The sequence below is a fragment of the Cupressus sempervirens genome, chromosome 3 (assembly GCF_028749045.1).
Source record: "Cupressus sempervirens isolate cs-2001-9-10 chromosome 3, ASM2874904v1, whole genome shotgun sequence".
NCBI lineage: Eukaryota > Viridiplantae > Streptophyta > Pinopsida > Cupressales > Cupressaceae > Cupressus > Cupressus sempervirens.
Window position 1 is genome coordinate 183,004,288 of NC_143120.1, and position 18,859 is coordinate 183,023,146.

Consider the following 18,859-nt stretch of genomic DNA (forward strand, 5'->3'; position numbering starts at 1 on the left):
CTGTTAATATCATGGTTACCAGGAGACCCGTCTCCCCCCTAAAAGTGGCGTCTCGGAGACCGAGACACGTCTCGGAGACTTTTCGCGTCTCCGGAGACCTCAAAAAAGGTTGGAGACTTCATGACGAAGTCTCCTGAAGTCTCCCCGTCTCCTAATCCAAAAAGTGAAGTCTCCCCGAAGTCTCCTGATAAAATATAAATGTAAAATATAATATTAAATAATTTTATATATTTTAGCCCTCATTTAAATGTTTTTAATGCAAAAATCTAAGGTACTATATGAATTCCGTAACAACTGCTTGGTGATGTACGTCACCTACTGGAACACGATACAAGTCTAAGACAACATATTGGAAGCTGTACAGGATTGCAGTAAAGATCCCAAATCACATAAATTTATGCGGCTGAGGAATTAGGGTGCAAAAACTGTTGTTAGTGCATTAGAAGATAGTATTACGTATGTTACAGAAATCTGATATGCAAATGCTTGATAATAGTATTATTCCTCATGAAAACCAAGCATCTATTTGCTGATAAAGACTCAGCGATAACAGTGATAGACTAGAGGATTTATGTATGTTAACATGAATGTATTTGGTCCCATATTTCTGTTTTTTCAAGAGGATATCATGTTTCAGTTTGATGTATAAGTCATATTTGTTATTCGTACTTGTTTATCTGCTATTGGCAATATCCTAGTACCAATATAGGAATCTTTGTTAGTTGAATCTGTGTAACTGGAAAAAAAACACTATTACAAAATGATTTACTCCCTTTTAAACTAAGCAATCCTAACTCTTAGTTAGAAAATAGAAATCAAGTGTGTCTCTATGCATGCATCGATGTTGAATAATTCAATAATTTTCACAAATTTTTTGTAGCAATGCCAATTTGTCAGGTTTTAAAATCTATTTCAGTAATGTGCTTCTGTCTCTGACCGCTTATTATTATTATAATCTTTGACAGTTTGACTATATGAATCTATTTTAATTTTTAATGTGACAACACTAGTATTATTAATTTATTATTTACTTTAGTCTTTTAGTCTTACAGTATTACAATTTTGAAATTTTGTATTTACTTTTAGTATTAGACTCTTTAAGTTTAAACTATTAAAAATTTATTTTTATTTTTTTTTAAAAAAAAAAAACAATTGCCGTCTCCAAGTACCCCCGTCTCCTATTTGAAAAATTGCCGTACCGGTACCAGTACCAGTACCGGAGACCTCAAAGTCTCCCCGTCTCCCGGTGACCTTGGTTAATATCAAGCAAGTATTTAACCAATTACATTGTAATATAATGTTGGTATTGGTTTATTGCCTTTTCGACTTTGGTTATGAGTGTTTTGACTTAGGTCTCTTTTAGGATTGATTTTTATGATTTGCTTATGAGAGTGTATCATACATTATCTTCCCTACATGGTGGGAGTAGTCACTGACTATGTTACCACGAGGTCAAGAGGTAGGTACTTCTTACCACTTGGGTTTCCCTACAAATTTGCAAATATTGGATGTTTGTTGATGCAATTATACCATTCTCATTCTTATTCTTATCTTGAAGACTTTTATTGTTTGATGTATGTATGTATTCATGTATTTTATATCTTGAAATTCTACAGGATGATACCTTGTATTTTGATGTACTTGTATTTATGATTGCATGCCCTGCGACATGTACAATGGATGATTATTTATCTGAATATATTTCATTGTATCAGTTGTACATGTATTTGTTATAAAATTATGTATCTGTTATTCATTTAGGATTATGGACATCATAATTAAGATTAAAACTAATTAATAAAACTTTCTTAAACATAACTCAACGTGAAGGAACCCTTGAGGAATGAAATCCAAGTTGAATTGCATATGTGTAATTGATGTGTATGTGTATATTGCTTCTACATAGTTACTTTGATTTTGCATAAACTTTTTTTAAAATATAGTTCAATAAACTTTGTAACATATTAGGTTAGTTTCTCTTGGGTTTTTGAATGGGGTGTTACAAGTTTTGTCATTGAATCAACATATGTTTTGTAGTTTCAATGTGAAATTAGACAGACTTAGATTTTTTGTGTTATAAGCTATTGACCGGAGCTGTACAGACAATACACAACATTCCTGAGCGTGCGAGCATGGATTTCTGTTGCAGGATGAGAATAGACCTTATGTCTACGGTCTCATCTCTTTAGCTGTTGATGGTTTGAGTAAGTTACAATTGTTTTGGCGAAGACTAGTTGGAAGCCAGTAACAGAGAATTATGCCAGAGGTAGTTTGTGTATTTTGGGTATAGCATGTTGGCAAGTTGGACTTTAGGTTTGCGAGCATAATGCATGGTAAAAGACTTAGATTGATGCATGCTTTGGGATTTGTGGATCATTGGTTCATTTTAGATTGATTGCAAGCGTGTGGCATCTTGAATATAGTTTTGGTAGTCAACAAGATGGTTTTGTGTGTTGATTAATATGGTGAGCATTAATTATGGATCATGATGTGTAATTTGATTTATGTAATTGTTGTATATTTGTTTAAGAAGGCATGTATTCCTTAGCATGGGTTTATTTATTTATTTGTACATTAGGGAATTCCTAACAAGCCGACCTGATTGCTTGGTTGTAACTTGTATAAAGGCAAGTATTTCCTTGAATGGAATGATTATTATTGTATGCGAGCCTTGATGTTGGATGTCAGAGAAGAGTTGAAGGATTGTCAGATGCTTTGAGAAGAGGTATGAGTAAGCTCTGTTATCATTCCCAGTGTACTTTATTAGAACTGTTAAGACAAGTGTGTTGTCATCAGTCAGTTCATTATTTGAATTTGTAAATCCTTAAAGGGGGATTTAACCTTCACATCTCAGACAGTGAGCCTTCTTGAAGATGGATTTAACTCTCTCTTTGGGCAGTGTACTCTGGCAGTGAGCCTTTTGTTGTCATCAACTCCTAACGGGGTTGGAACCTTTTAATAGGGGTTCAATCCTTTAACAAGGATACTAATAAGAATGGGCAGAAGTTCCTGAAATGCTAACAAAATTTTACCTTCAGTCAGACAAAGCAATGTGCCCATATATCTGATTCTATTTTCACTTTTGTTACCTGTTACTATATCACCCTCAATATGGAGATTTCTATCATGATTTGATAAAAGGCTGCCTTGAAGACACACTTTTGCGATAAATTCATGTTCAATGTTTCAGAACCCACACTTTCTTAATTTGCATGAATGTTTTCTAGCATTAAATGAGGTTTTCAGAGAAGAATGTCAGTTGAATAGGAATATATCTTTAAGGTACAATGGCCAAATGATACCTTGACATAGATATGTAAGCTTTGCCAGGTCCAAAGCAACACATTACTACAAAGAAGAATCAACTAATACTTTCATTTGTGTTAAAAAGGATGTAAATTATAGCTACTAAGAACTAATGAAGAGATGGAATTTCTACACCAATATCACATATTACCACGATATAGTTTCTTCTAAAGTATAATCAAATTACTTACAAAAATTAGATCCTCTGATGTTGCAACAAGAGCCCCTTCACCACTAGAGCCGGAAGTTGTATTTCCCTTCCTACATGCAGCAAGTCCGGTTGACAACCACATTGAATACCTGCTTTTGGCAAGTGCCAAAATAAATAAAAATATAATCAAAATGCAAACTGATTAAAAAGAAAAATTATGAAGATATATGTCTTCTGCTGACGAAAAGTATACAACATACAGTATTTGCTTGCCTAGAAAGAAGCTGCATCGCCAAACGAAGAAATTTATCTGCAATTGAAGCTATATAAACATCATCTTCCCAGCATCGATGCAAGCATTCCAAAAGAACAATAGATTGCTTTACTGTTAAATTCAAAACTCCATCTTGATAATTCTGAGAATTATCTAATGGGATAATGCTACTTGTAGCCAATGCAGACTCCAGACAATTGGCAATTTCCTGAAATCTGAGATTGGGTTGGTTAGATATTTGATTAATGTGGTTAGGACAACAATCACACTTCTCAATTTCAAACAAACATCAATAAAACACCTTACCTAAGTGTAAAGTAAGCTCCGAGATTCCACTGTTTCACAAAATCTATATAAACAGGCTGCAAACGAAATCCACCAACTGCAGATTTTGAAAAGCAAAATCCTGGATTGAAGAAGAAACCAAACCACTTACAAAATAATCAAACAAATGATAGAAACTTGTATGACAATATTGTATACCAGTAATATAAATGTTCTGAAATTTTTTGAGTCACTACATATGTCCAACCACAAAAAATGAAGCATACATTAGCATACAATCTTTGACAATCACACAAATGAAGCATACATTTGCATACAATCTTTGACTCTCCTGGATGCTTTCATGGTGTATCTAAAAGATGTCAAATTATAAATATTACCTTCAAGAAAAGTTATGAACTCCATGCTTGATTTGTAGTTCATCAAAAACTCTGCTGGTTTACCAGGAGAGAGTGCACCTGCTTTTCCTTTCTGAATGGCTGATAGAACCTCTTTCAAAATTGAATTGGCTAAGAAATTAAAGACGTGTAATCCTGAATTTGCTGAACAACACAAGTTTAAAGAGCTGGCCATTAAATGAATTGGTTTCCCCAAGACAAGAACCCAAAGTGCAAGAAGAAATTATTAACACCTATCATAAAATATTTGGCAATACCAATAGACTGCATACCTGATGCAGCAATATCAAGTAGGAACTTGCAATCCTTCTCAACAAACTTCTTGATCTGTTGATAGTCTTCCTCAAGTATATCAATAGAACGTCCAACATCTTTCAAAGGGGTAGAAGGAATGACTTTTTGAATATATGGGGAAACTATAGTTGACCGAAAAGTTTCTTCTGCCCCATTAGTGTTATCAACTGCCGCAAATGCACGAAGACAATTATAAATGACACTTTCGTCGCGACACTCCAAGCCAATTTCAAAGCAGCGACGCAGGCTCTTGTCTAGTGATAAACTAGCACTCTGTATCCTCTTATCCATATTCTGAATGAAAGGAAGGTTCTGAACTATCAAAGCAACCACAGAATGTTCAGAAGAATTGAACTAAAACTTCCTTTTCTCAATGATAATTGTTCCAGTTATTGGGAGTATCCAACCCTAACATCAGATTTTGATTAACTAGACTCATCTTCATGTTCCATGCATTATCTCAAATTAAAGAATCTTTAACAATAGATATGATGGTCAGAAAAAAACAGTTACAACTTTTAAAGTCCCTGCAATTTTGTGAATACAATTGGAATTCTAATCATTAATGTTCATCACATGGCACGGATAAGCAATGTTCATCACATGGCGTGAAATAAACAAGAGATTAATATTAGAATTATATTTTCATATCTAGTTAATGGTAAATAAAGTAATTTTAATTATTTTTAGATAGTTTCTAATTTTGTCTTCAGTCATTGATTGTTTCTTTAGGAAACATCATTAATGCTATTGCCTATATATGTAAATCTCATTCTTTGAATAAAACCAAGCAATTACCATTCATAAAAATTTGTTATTCCAAAAATTTCTTCTTTGAACCTTTTTGGTGGAAATTTTCAACCCGACAAGGGTCCTGTTTGAAATTTTTCTGTGCCTAGGATCTTCAAAAGTTGTTTGTAGAATCAAACTGTGAGTTTTTTTGAAATTTTTCTGTGCCTAGGATCTTCAAAAGTTGTTTGTAGAATCAAACTGTGAGTTTTTTTGAAATTTTTCTGTGCCTAGGATCGTCAAAAGTTGTTTGTAGAATCAAACTCTGAGTTTTTTACTCAAGGGTTTCGGACACCATTTTTATTCTTCTTTAGTCTGCATTTGTTTGTGAAAGTTTTTTTCAAGACTTCTGTAACGTGTGCGAAGGATTTTTCAACCTGTGCATGTGTTCAAGCTTTCTTTTCAAGCCTGCATCGCAATTTTTACTTGCTGATGTCATTTCAAAGCAAGGTTGCATGGGTACGTGGGTACGGGAACAGGAACGGGTACGGGAGCGGGTACGGGTACGCACAATTTTTCAAAATAGGGGACGGGGGTACGTGTGTAAGCCTAATTTTTTCTATATAATTAATATTTTATAGAAAATATAAAAATCAAAATATCTGTCATGAGTCATGACATTGAGCATTCAAAACAAGAAATTTGAAAATATAAGCCATAAGTCAAATATATATATATATATATATATATATATATATATATATATGCTATTGCTAAATGTTTAAAGTATTTTTCATAATTGGGGATGGAGGTACTTGGGTATGTCAAACTTAAAAATTACACTTTTATATTTATAAAAAATCTGATTTTATGAGTCATGACGATGGTTTTTCAAAACAAGAATAGTGATAAAGTTTGCAAATGTAATGTACTGTTTTCAGTTTCAGATTTGCTATATGTTTGAAATAATAATACATGATAAATGCTTAGATGCATAACAAAGAAGGCAGACTTTAAACATGAACAAGAAGATCCTAAACCATATGACAATGACATATTGCAAATGATAAACTTTTAACTTGAGCAGTGATAAAGTTTATTGTTAATGAGTATCAAAGTTTCAAACTGATTTGGTATTGAATTAAGTTTGATAAACAACAAGCTAATACAAAAACAAAAAACCAAAAAAAAAAAATCAGAATCTTAATCAAGGTCCTTAGCTATGATGCTCTCCACCGAGTACCCGGTACGTGGGATACGTGTACCCGGTACTTGGGTACGTGGGTACGAGTACCAGGGGTGTGGGTACGAGTACCCATGCAACCTTGTTTCAAAGTCAGGATTCTTTCCATGCCTGGTTTTGGCAGAATGGAAAGTTATAAGCGACAGTTTTCTTCAGTTATTTTCTCAGCCCGTCAGCTTTGGGGCCATTTTTTAATGGGAATTCATTTTTCCGCAATTTTTCCCAAAATCATGGTTTCAAGCTTTCCCCTTGGAATTCACAGCAGCAACCATTCTTTCCTGCAGATTTTCAAATGTTCAACCTCATCTAGGGTTTTCTGCAACTACGACGGGTTTTCATTTTTGAAGTCCCATTGTTTTTGTATTTTCAGGAAAGTGATTCAAAATTTCACAGATATATATTTAAAATACAGTTATGCATTCACTCAGTTTATGTTAGCCAGAAATTGAAAGCTGCAAGGTTTGTAGGCTTCTATTTTTTGGATTTATTTTTGTCTCAGGATTTGTGCCTTAATCTGTCTCTGTTTTCTGTGCATTGGGATCTATACCTTGGGTTTTGTGCATACAAAACTAAACCTCTTCAGTTTTATCTTTTTTTTGTACCTTTGAAGCGTGAAAGAAGGCTTCTTTGACCAACATATTGTTAAAAATCAGTAAAAATTTCAACAGTCACAATTACAACACCCAGAAGCACCCAATGATGACCATTTTTTAACATTGGTTCCTTGATCAGATTGTTTTGAGTAAGTCTAATAACTTGACTAGGCACATCTTGTTAGGGGCAATAATGCATCTCAAATTCTAGGTTAAGAGTGTCATGGCACCCCGCAAAGGGTGATCCACTTCCCTAACCTCAACTTTGTTTGTCTTTTACCTACAATTTCCAACTCCGGCTTCTTTAATTTCTTCACTATTTGGCTCTTTTCTCCCAGTTTAGGTTTTTTCAATTATGATTGGTTCCAGTTTATTGCTTGTCCTCTAAGAGATCTTTCTCTTCTTTAAAATCATTATCCTCTAACTCAAAAAGTTTCAAAGCTATTACTAATGGGGTTAGACACATACAATATTAAAGGCAACAATTTTTCGATTTTTTGCAAAGCTTAATTTTTCCTTAGTTCCATCCCATCTTGGCAATCTTGCTCTCAATTCAGTTGTTACATTAGTGGTTCTTGGGTCTGTATGGGGCATTGGGTGATCTACACCAACTATACAGGCATTTGCATTGTTTGCCTAGTGAGGCTCCATTCCAGCATCCAATACTAGGATTTTATCACCATCTGTCAGCTCAGCCATAGGCCCTATTCTCTCAGATTCATTCCAGACATGTTCTATGGTATCTTCATATTGTTGCATCTTCTAACACAGCCTTTCCTTCTTCTTTTGGTATTCACCTTATTTCTCGCCTTTTATAGGGCAGATTTTTTATGCCTCCAAGTAACATGATCAGATCTGATTTCTACCTCTCCTTGGTGAGGTGGCATGGGCTTTAGAGCTAATACAAGTTTGGCCAGATAACCCAAAGTCCCAATCTTCAAGGTTTTTGTTTGCCTACTTGTTGGTTTCCTATATATTCCACACTCTTTGGCTCCCAGCAGTCTAGAGGAAGACTATATAATTTGGTCCACATTAGAAAATCTACAGTTTCTTGCCACAAGGGCACAAAGTTGGGTCCTTAATTTTTCTTTATATAAAAGCTCATGCCTCCTATTGAGTAAGATACCCCATTTAAAATTTTCCTTTTTATTTTCCCAAAATGGCATTCCATTAAGAAGAATCTGTTTAGTAAGGTTTTAATTTTGATGTCCCTACACCATATTGATTGGACCCATAACCTATTTTTCCTTTCAAAGGCCACCATTCTCCCATCCATTTAATTAAAAAACCAACTCCCTTAATTTAGAAATAGACCTACCTATTATATCATCTTCAAGAATAAAAGCCAATGGGCCTATGGAGGATAGGAATATTGCATATCTCACCACTTGTTTTACCTTTGCCACCAACTTTGTAATAACCCCAATAGGTTATAACTTCTTCAAACACCAAAAATTTTTATACTTCAGTTGTTTGACATTTCGTCAAACACTTTGCAAGCAAGCTCTGATACCACTATAATAACCCTCCTCAAATCTGCCTTCAAAAAAATGCTGATGAAAGCTCAAAGAATTTCATCAAACAATTCACATGCAAGGGACGTATGACTGATATAGTTTTTCAGCTGGCTTTAAATGACTCTTTTTCAATTTGCATCAATGAGAATCTTGTGCTAGAAGACTCCAAATGGACTACACAATGGCCTAACATGAGTGTGCTACTAATTTTGACAATATTCAGTGCATTTATATGATCTAAGCATGAGAAATGAACACCTATAGCCAACTGGCATTTTTACAAACAGTTAGTGTGCAAACTAACTAGCTAATAAATAATGATATTGAATTGCTTAAATAACACCAGCAACTATTATCTTCTTAATTTGCAATGAAATTTTTAATACAATGCTCATGAAATGTGGCCAAGACTTTTGGCATTTACATGGATTACAAAATGATAATGCTGGTATAATGCACACTTACAGCTGAAACCTATAACACCCTAAAAATAATACTAATAAAGGAACCTGGTTGTAGATGGCTGTAATAATTTTCTTCAATGCTGCCCCTTCTGCTTTGCTTTTCCGATTTTCTTTTTCGAACTGCTTTTTCGGACTCCTTTTCGGCCTGCTTTTTTCGGTTCCGCTTTTTTTGAACTGCTTTTTCGATTCCGTTTTTTTCAGCCTGCTTTTTCGGTTCCGCTTTTTCGGACTGCTTTTTCGTATCTGCTTTTTTAGACTGCTACCCTATTGAATCTCAAGACCATATCTTTCAATGGCGTCAAAATTTCCAGCTTGAAGGGATTTCGTCCTTCAAACTATTGAGACATAATCTCCAGCAAATTCCCCAATTTCTTTGATATTTCCAACCATACTAAAAAGAAGCTCTTCCCTTTCTTTTATAGTGTTCTCACAAGAGCTCAATCTTTCGTTTTCTCAATGTGGCATAAAACATCACTCCCTTTATGTAACTTATGTCTCCAATGTGTTATAAAATAAAGGGGACTCTTTTAATTTAAATATTTCCCACAAACTATAGTCTATGCATTAATAAAGTTAAATATTTAAATTTAAATTTATAAAATAGCTTTATCAATGCATAACAAATCTTATCAATGATAAACAAGTCTACTTGCCGATTTTAAACAATTACCATTGACATACCGCTGCCACTGGATATCCGACCATATCCAAGATGACTTACTATAAATAGTAAGTATGCCCAAAGTTGCCTCAAAACCCCTCAAAAAGACCTGCAACTGAAACTATCTAGGCCAAATGGCCTCTAAGCACCTTTAATGTCCTGGTTAGCCTACGGGACCGTGGGGAAATAGGCTAACGACAACATCATGCTATGAATGCTAAAAAGGGGACATTACAGTCCGCCCTTCCCAAAATTGGTTGTCCCCAAGCAATGGTCGAGCAACAACCCAATCAATCCACCTGGATCCCAAATGTAGTCATGAACTATACTGTTGTCAGTCAACATAGGCTCCTACAACAACCTCTGAAAATTAACCAAGAGGAATCCATAATCAAATTGGCGAATACAACTCACCCAAACTCCAAAGTCAGGAACCCATGAGAAACAAGCTCTCGAAATATCAGAACCCAAGTAGAGTAGATAACCCAAACTGCCAACATAGTAAATACCATCAACGCATCCCACTAGCCTATGTGGAATGTACAATACAATTTTGCAACAACGATGAATACTCCCGCATGAAACTGCACCAAATATAGAGAATCCACACACTACACACCTGCTGCAATTAACACAACTCTGCAGATCACCGGCCACTATCTCATAACCATAACACCCATGCACTGCTGATGGTGTATAGTCATTACACGGTAGATAGCAAAAACGAGAGCCCAAACCAAACCTGTCTGCCATCAACTCCTCAACACATGGATCAAAAGCAAACCGATGAACATATTCTACAGTATAATGCCGATAAAAAGAACCAATCCCAGTCAAAGACTCATCCTGCAGACATGATACAACCAACTGTGACTGATCATCAGCTAAGTCAGAGGATGATATAGCCAAGAGTGCAGAATCAACAACAACATCACTAGTCTTTGTGCCCTCAAAGTCAAACATACCACAATGCTCAACTGCAGCACCCAACTCAGTTGAACCTGCCTCCAGTGGAAACAGACCAAATATGCCAGTACTAGTGTCATGGATAGATATATCCTCATCTCCACTGCCTCTATCAACCTCGACCATGGACATCCTCGGATCACCAAACACCGCGGTCTGTGATTGTACAAAATCTGGTAAAGACTGAAGTTGTTCCAACTCCATGGTCACCTCAGCTAAATGAAACTGACTCCTCGAAAGCCAACTGTGTACTCTCAAGAAACTCAGAAGTCACCTCAAGCTGCTGAGTAAGCTTACTCACCTCATCTTCCTTGACCAATAATGCGTCATATGCTGTACTGCCCCACTCCATAAGATAATCTCTATCGGCTACCAACTGCATATAATTCTGTCTCAGAATTCGGATAGCCTCCCATAAAGAGTGGATCTCTGTCAAGGAAAGATAACTGCCTCCCTGCTCATCACTAGCAGGAGAACCCCATCCATAAACTGCTAACAACTGACGAGCAGCATCGAAATGCTCGCAAGCGATAGAAATGTCTCGCTCGCAAACTCTTAGCTGACTAGACACATGATTGTGCTGACTAGTCAAACTCCTGTACTCTACCCCTGGTACACTGTCCAAAGGAGTAACCTCAGAATGGCTATCATCTGTAATACTGCCATCCAAATTTTGCGGTCCAACTGCTGAACTTGTATCATCAAACAAAGTGACTGAGGCATCAACATAAACCTCTATATCAAAGGAAACTGTTGAGGAGACTAAGTCCTCAAAACTGTCCACAACATCCCCCTAGGTGTCATCTGTAATAATTAGATCCTGGGACTCTTCTGTAAGCTTTGTCATATCTGAGAGATCATCAACCCATTCCAACAAGAATGGTCGACTGGATACATGAACAATGCCCAACAAAAGTGTGTAAAAACTATTCCAACATCAAACAAGCTGCTGGCATGGATGAGAACTACACCTGGCAAGCTACTAATTAAGTCCATGATGGTGCAACAGATACTACTACCAAAGAATGATAAATATCTCCGGTCAGAACGATCCCAAGTACTAAGATAAGGATCCCAACATCTAATCCATGAACGGAAACCAACTGGCAATTCAAGTAAACTTCTCACCTGAGTAATGTGAACAATACCAACTGACTTCACGCACCTGTCTACAGTCTCTAAATCCAGAGTGTGAATGCTAGACGTACTCATATCATCATCAATATGTGACTCGACTGTAAAAGGAAACTGAGTCCCTGCTATATGCGCTAACTCCTGAACTGAACTCACCTCAAGACAACGCTCGTCCACATGTCTCTCATAATCCTGGAGAGCCAACTTCATTGCCTCCATGCCTTCCTTGATCTGTTGTAAGTTGTCACAAGAAGAACCTGTTGTGACTCCTTTGTCTCTCCTGCAGTTGAATCATCCAAATGTGATTCTCAATCAATCCATGTATCCTATCATGATGAGATAAAGCCGTGACAATATTCTTGTCCCTTGTCTTCAGCTGGCGTGCCAAACCAAGTAAAGAGCTACTAGCCTCTATCTCATGTGAAGAAGCATCCAACTGTGCCTGATACTCACTTTCTGCAAAGTCCTGAATGCTCACTTTCTGATCAACTGTACTATCCTCAAACATGACAGTATCCTCAACTGTTGTAACTTCATCCAGCCCAACTGTACTGGAATCACTATCTGTATCAATCGCACAATCCGGTGCGCCTGTGATATCACCTTCTGGCTCAACCTGCACAACGTCTGTAACCCCTTCTACCTGTGAAGATGATGCAGATAAACCATTACCTGAAGATATGCTAATGTCTCCCTGTATCGAATCAGCATGTCTGTTAAACTCCTCATACAAGTTTCTACCTGTCATAGGGAAGGTACGATCCTTAGGCCTATCAAAAAGTTCAATCAGTCTCTCCTTAAACTCCACATATGAGGTAATGTGTGCATGACCCATAGTGACCATACCATGATGCCACCACTCGTGTGCTAACCCATCCAGGTGAATTGCAGCATACTTAATAGCTTCTTCCTCAGGCATAGGGTTCATTTGAAAGTATGTATCAAGCCTTTGAACCCAAGCTCTTGCTGTAGACTTCCCCGAGCCATCATAATATGGTAATTGAAGTTTCCCTACTTTCTTCCGTAGCTCATAGCTCTAGTTCTTGTCATGTCCACGAGGCATATGCTTCATCCGCACATCTATATACTCCCTAAAAGTAATTGCAGCAGTAAAATCTGGACCTCCGGCTTCCCAATCTCTCCTCAGCTGGTCCTGTATATCAGTGATCTGGGGCTCTGGTACGGGCTCCTCTAGAGCTCTAGGAGGAAATGTGGGAATCATGGGCCTCGAACTCACTGTCCTAGCTTGCTGGGGTGCATGACCGAAATTGTTCCCAACTTGTTCACCTCCATTATGTGTCCCATCCTGATTATTCTCATTCTGATTGTTACCATTCTGATTATTACCATTCTGATTATTTCCTCCACCTACGTTAGCACTCAACCCCATTTGACGAGCCATCATCTGCATCATAAGCTCCAATCTCTGACTCTGTTCCTGTGCTCTCTGCTTTGTTGATCGTTGTCCCTGTGCTAAGGTGTCTAATAACTATAAGAATCTTTCCTTTCCCTGATCTGGACTGGCATTCATTTTGTCAAACATTTTTCTCTCTATCTGGCTAATCCAAATTCCCAATAAGACCTCCACAGGATGGCAGGAAACCGCTCTGATACCACTGTAATAACCCCAATAGGTTATAACTTCTTCAAACACCAAAAATCTTTATACTTCAGTTGTTTGACATTTCGTCAAACACTTTGCGAGCAAGCTCTGATACCACTGTAATAACCCTCCTCAAATTTGCCCTCAAAAAAATGCTAATGAAAGCTCAAGGAATTTCGTCAAACAATTCACATGCAAGGGACGTATGACTGATATAGTTTTTCAGCTAGCTTTAAATGACTCTTTTTCAATTTGCATCAATGAGAATCTTGTGCTAGAAGACTCCAAATGGACTACACAATGGCCTAACATGAGTGTGCTACTAATTTTGACAATATTCAGTGCATTTATATGATCTAAGCATGAGAAATGAACACCTATAGCCAACTGGCATTTTTACAAACAATTGGTGTGCAAACTAACTAGCTGATAAATAATGATATTGAATTGCTTAAATGACACCAGCAACTATTATCTTCTTGATTTGCAATGAAATTTTTAATACAATGCTCATGAAATGTGGCCAAGACTTTTGGCATTTACATGGATTACAAAATGATAACGCTGGTATAATGCACACTTACAGCTGAAACCTATAACACCCTAAAAACAATACTAATGAAGGAACCTGGTTGTAGATGGCTGTAATAATTTTCTTCAATGCTGCCCCTTTTGCTTTGCTTTTCCGATTTTCTTTTTCGAACTGCTTTTTCGGACTCCTTTTCGGCCTGCTTTTTTCGGTTCCACTTTTTCCAGACTGCTTTTTCGGCCTACTTTTTCGATTCCTTTTTTTCGGACTGCTTTTTCGGCCTGCTTTTTCGGTTCCGCTTTTTCGGACTGCTTTTTCGTATCTGCTTTTTCAGACTGCTACACTGTTGAATCTCAAGACCATATCTTTCAATGGCATCAAGATTTCCAGCTTGAAGGGATTTCGTTCTTCAAACTATTGAGACATAATCTCCAGCAAATTCCCCAATTTCTTTGATATTTCCAACCATACTAAAAAGAAGCTCTTCACTTTCTTTTATAGTGTTCTCACAAGAGCTCAATCTTTTGTTTTCTCAATGTGGGATAAAACATCACTCCCTTTATGTAACTTATGTCTCCAATGTGTTATAAAATAAAGGGGACTCTTTTAATTTAAATATTTTCCACAAACTATAGTCTATGCATTAATAAAGTTAAATATTTAAATTTAAATTTATAAAATAGCTTTATCAATGCATAACAAATCTTATCAATGATAAACAAGTCTTCTTGCCAATTTTAAACAATTACCATCGACATACCGCTGCCACTGGATGTCTGACCATATCCAAGATGACTTACTATAAATAGTAAGTATGCCCAAAGTTGCCTCAAAACCCCTCAAAAAGACCTGCAACTGAAACTATCTAGGCCAAATGGCCTCTAAGCCCCTTTAATGTCCTGGTTAGCCTACGAGACCGTGGGGAAATAGGCTAACGACAACATCATTCTATGAATGCTAAAAAGGAGACATTACAAACTTCTTTTCAAATATCTCTATCCTAGGATCCACTTGGTGTGGGCTGTGGTGTCTAATCTGTTATTGTCATTATGCATGAATCCTCCATCTTTGTATGGCTGTCCCCACCATATCGTCTCCTTCAAAGCCTTTCTGCTCTTTCCAAAAAGGCTCCTGACTACATCTGAGACTTCATATAGCTTATTTGAGCCATTCCTTCCACTATTTTGCTTCTTCCATTCCCAATCTTCTTTTTTCCTCAGTCACTCTCCTGCCCTCAAAACCAGTGTTTTTGCTCAGTTCAATAACAAGCCATCAGATATGTACATTTATAGATTATGTTAACATAATTATATTTATTACTTTTAATAAAATTTTATTTGCTATTTACTACCACTTGCACCCTAATGAGGTGCAATGGTTACACCAATAGTGAGACATGCTATAGATTGTAAGGCAAGCAAAAGTTAGAACCGAAGAGTACTTCTCTCAGGAGAACTTAATTAGAATATGGTTCAGTTGATATAGATATATAGAAAAAATTGAATATGAGCAGCTTTTTCTTTGTTATAATCTCTTTCAGCTTTGTAACCTCCTGAATTCAAATTAGTTTGGCTTCACCTTGATCTTTTCCACTGCAATATTTTAGGCTATATAACTGATTGTGATAAGAGGAATGTATTAAAAGAAATGCACATCGTATGAATGAAAAAATGAGTACAATGTTAACCATAAAAGAACACCTAGGTAGCATTACAAATGTTGTGATTAAATCTGATTGATACAAAAATAATATAAATAGGTCGTGCAACATGGAAAAAAAAAAATGTGCATCTTGCCACATAGACATGCCATATATCATCATGTATGTTAAGACCAAACTCTTTTCATATTTGTATATGATAATCTAACCACTATGTATTACAAGGAGAAAAAATGTTTACAAAAACATGAATGAAACAAAATAAGTGCAACATGCAATAATGGTTGAAAATAATTGAGCTCTTGCCATGACTAAGTGGTTATAGTGCCTTTTTCTCTCAAGCTTTGATGTTACCCATGATTCCGCCACTCCTATTTATTTTCAGCAGGACTGATAGGTATGAAGGAAGAATCTTCTACTATGAGGTACTGTAGAGGTTCTAAAAGACCTGATATGCAAAAGGTTTGCCTTTATAATTCTCAAAAGCATGAAAATTAACTCTAAATTGTTTTGAGCAACTCCCATGGTAAACATGATGCAAAAAATCATACACCAACAATATTCATACAAAACAGTGTGCGAAAACCTTGGAACAAAATCCCCCGAAAACATCAGAAATCACAAGGGCAAAACCAAAATTATTGCCAGTATTATCCCTGCCTGTACCAAAATTGGAGCATTGGAATAGGAACATATTTTAATAATTGCGGATAGTGCGGAAAGTGAATTTTGCAAGAAAGCTCTTGAAAAAAATTGAATTGACGAAGTACTCTCAGTCACACCCTGATGCTGTAAGCTATGTTTGTTTTCTGGTTTGCGGGTGATCTATACAAGATGGATTTGCTGGGAAGGTTGTAGAAACTTTCAAAAAAAATTAATTGGCAGGCATGGAACCAAATTTATTCCCAATATCGACCCTACCTGAGCCAAAGTGGGAGCTTTGGAATTCAAATAAAATGGAATGATCACAGAAAGTGGATGAAGAAGATCTTGTGAGAAAGCTATAAAAATCTGTGAATTAATGAAGCACCAAAGGACACATTCAGACATTTTCAGCTTTGCATGCCTCCACTGTTACTAAAAGAATAGATCACTCTCGTTTGGAACAATGCAAATAGAAACAATGTCCCTTAATTTAAAATTTAAAATTTTACAGTAAAGGCTTCATAAAAAATAACCTAACACTATGAAACCAAAAAATAATGAAGTGGGGTAAACAGACACCTGGTGTGCTGCAAATCCTCATAGGGGTCGGCTCATACTGCTTCTTTCACCTCTTGTTATATTAGCCAGTCTCTGTAGTACATCTTTTGTTTTATCTGGTGTTGAGTTGGCTTTAAAGGTACTGAGGTGGCACATTTGAAGGTGGTGCCCATGCGACTCACACATATTTCCTCTAAAATGCAAATCTGATTTTGCTTGAATTTTGAGAAAGCACTAAGATCTAAACCATTTCTTAGTTTTCTCCACTAGGATCTTTGATGCCTCTTGTTTAGTTTCTTCTATTTTTGTTTCAATGTCTGTGTATATGAAATGTAGGCAGCGGTGCTAGAGCCGTTTTGAAATTCTAGGAATAATGAATGCTATTCAAATCATATCTGCTACAAAAAAATTCAGCATTTATAATAAATGGACAAACTGGGCATGAGATATTACAACCAAAAAATATAACCCAGCAAGCTGACAAAACGCTGAAAAATATGCCAGCATGAGAACTTGAATTCCGGTGGGCAATGCCCACATAAAATAGCCTATCGGCTAATTAGTATTTCCATATATTTTAAATCTTTTATACATATTTTGTAGCATCAAACCCAACCATATTGAACCATAGGAAAAGAAAATGTTTAACATGAAAACCCAAACTAGAGTTGGCAACTTAAATAAACAGAAACCCAACTGCTAAGACAGAAATGATGCTCAATATATTGCGAAGAAAACTGTTTGGAGTTCATCTTTGAAAACAAACTATCAAAAATGCAATGAACATTCATGCTAGGAAGTTGTCTTGCAAATTCTTCGTAGGTGAGATGCAAAGCTTGAGAAGATTTAACCAAGATGTAGATGGGGAACCTCTTCCAAGATCACTTACTCAGAAAAGAACAACAGAAAATAAAAAAGCTTAGAACATTGTAAGGAAGTGATTGACTCCACTTCCACCTGCATCAATGCTAAAATGAAGAGATTTGCCAAATGTTCAAAATCCCCAAAATACACTACTATTCAGTGTTAATGTTATAACCTGATAATCACCAGATCTGTGAGTGCAGATTGCACTATCTCTAAAACTATCAACGTATGGCTTGGTATTTATATTCTCCTCTAGGCAGCGATTTTAGACTTATTAATATTGCAAAGAAACTAACTCACCTTGTTAGTTATCATTTAATGTTAATTCTTTTAAACAAGTCGCCGGTTTTATGAAGAGATGTAAAACCGACCAAGTGAAGGATGTGTCATTTAAAGGTGACGTCCTTTAGTTTGATATTTAGAGGGTTGTGAATACAGTATAGAAGACACACAAAAACACAGCAGTCTGTTCTTCTAAGTATTCATCTTCCTGCGAATTGGAAAATCAGAAATATTGTTATTCATTTAATATCGAGTATAGAGGTTTTGAACTTGCATCAAAGATTAGTGACATCTGCTTCAAACAATCTGAGTATACATACTATTTTGAAGGATCATTCACTGCCATTAGAAAATGAACTTTAAGTCTGACTGAAGATCGGAAAAATTTGCAGAAACTTACATGGTATCAGAGCAAGGTTATCAGATCTAGGGCTCTCCAAATTTTTCAGTAATCAGACCTTTTTATATATTCAGTAGTTATCTTCAATTTCCAATGGTGTATACAATCAGGCCTAAGGATAGATTCGATGGGAAGGAACACTTTGAAGCATGGAAATTCAGAATCTTGATGATTCTTGAAGAAAATAATGTTAAACAATTTGTTGATGGAGCTTCCAAACAGCCACAAGTTGAACCTCACAAATCCATATGGACCAATGGAAATAGAAAAGTCATTCAAATCATCTTGGATGGAGTTAAG

At 36.2% G+C, this 18,859-nt stretch overlaps 1 protein-coding gene and 1 non-coding gene across 2 annotated transcripts in view; both read right to left on the reverse strand.

Annotated features, from left to right (window-relative positions):
* LOC149565394 (oligomeric golgi complex subunit-like protein) overlaps positions 1 to 18,859 on the reverse strand; it is a 122,532-nt gene that overhangs the window by 81,101 nt on the left and 22,572 nt on the right. The window contains exons 3-7 of the mRNA XM_089818900.1: positions 4,687 to 5,020; positions 4,397 to 4,558; positions 4,038 to 4,137; positions 3,731 to 3,946; positions 3,498 to 3,606 (exon numbers count right to left, since the gene is read on the reverse strand). Of these exons, the coding sequence (XP_089675026.1) occupies positions 3,498 to 3,606; positions 3,731 to 3,946; positions 4,038 to 4,137; positions 4,397 to 4,558; positions 4,687 to 5,020 (921 nt within the window). The remainder of the gene's footprint in view (positions 1 to 3,497; positions 3,607 to 3,730; positions 3,947 to 4,037; positions 4,138 to 4,396; positions 4,559 to 4,686; positions 5,021 to 18,859) is intronic.
* LOC149565395 (small nucleolar RNA snoR122) lies at positions 18,431 to 18,504 on the reverse strand. Its single transcript, XR_016363191.1, has one exon. It is a non-coding gene; the product is annotated as a small nucleolar RNA snoR122 (small nucleolar RNA).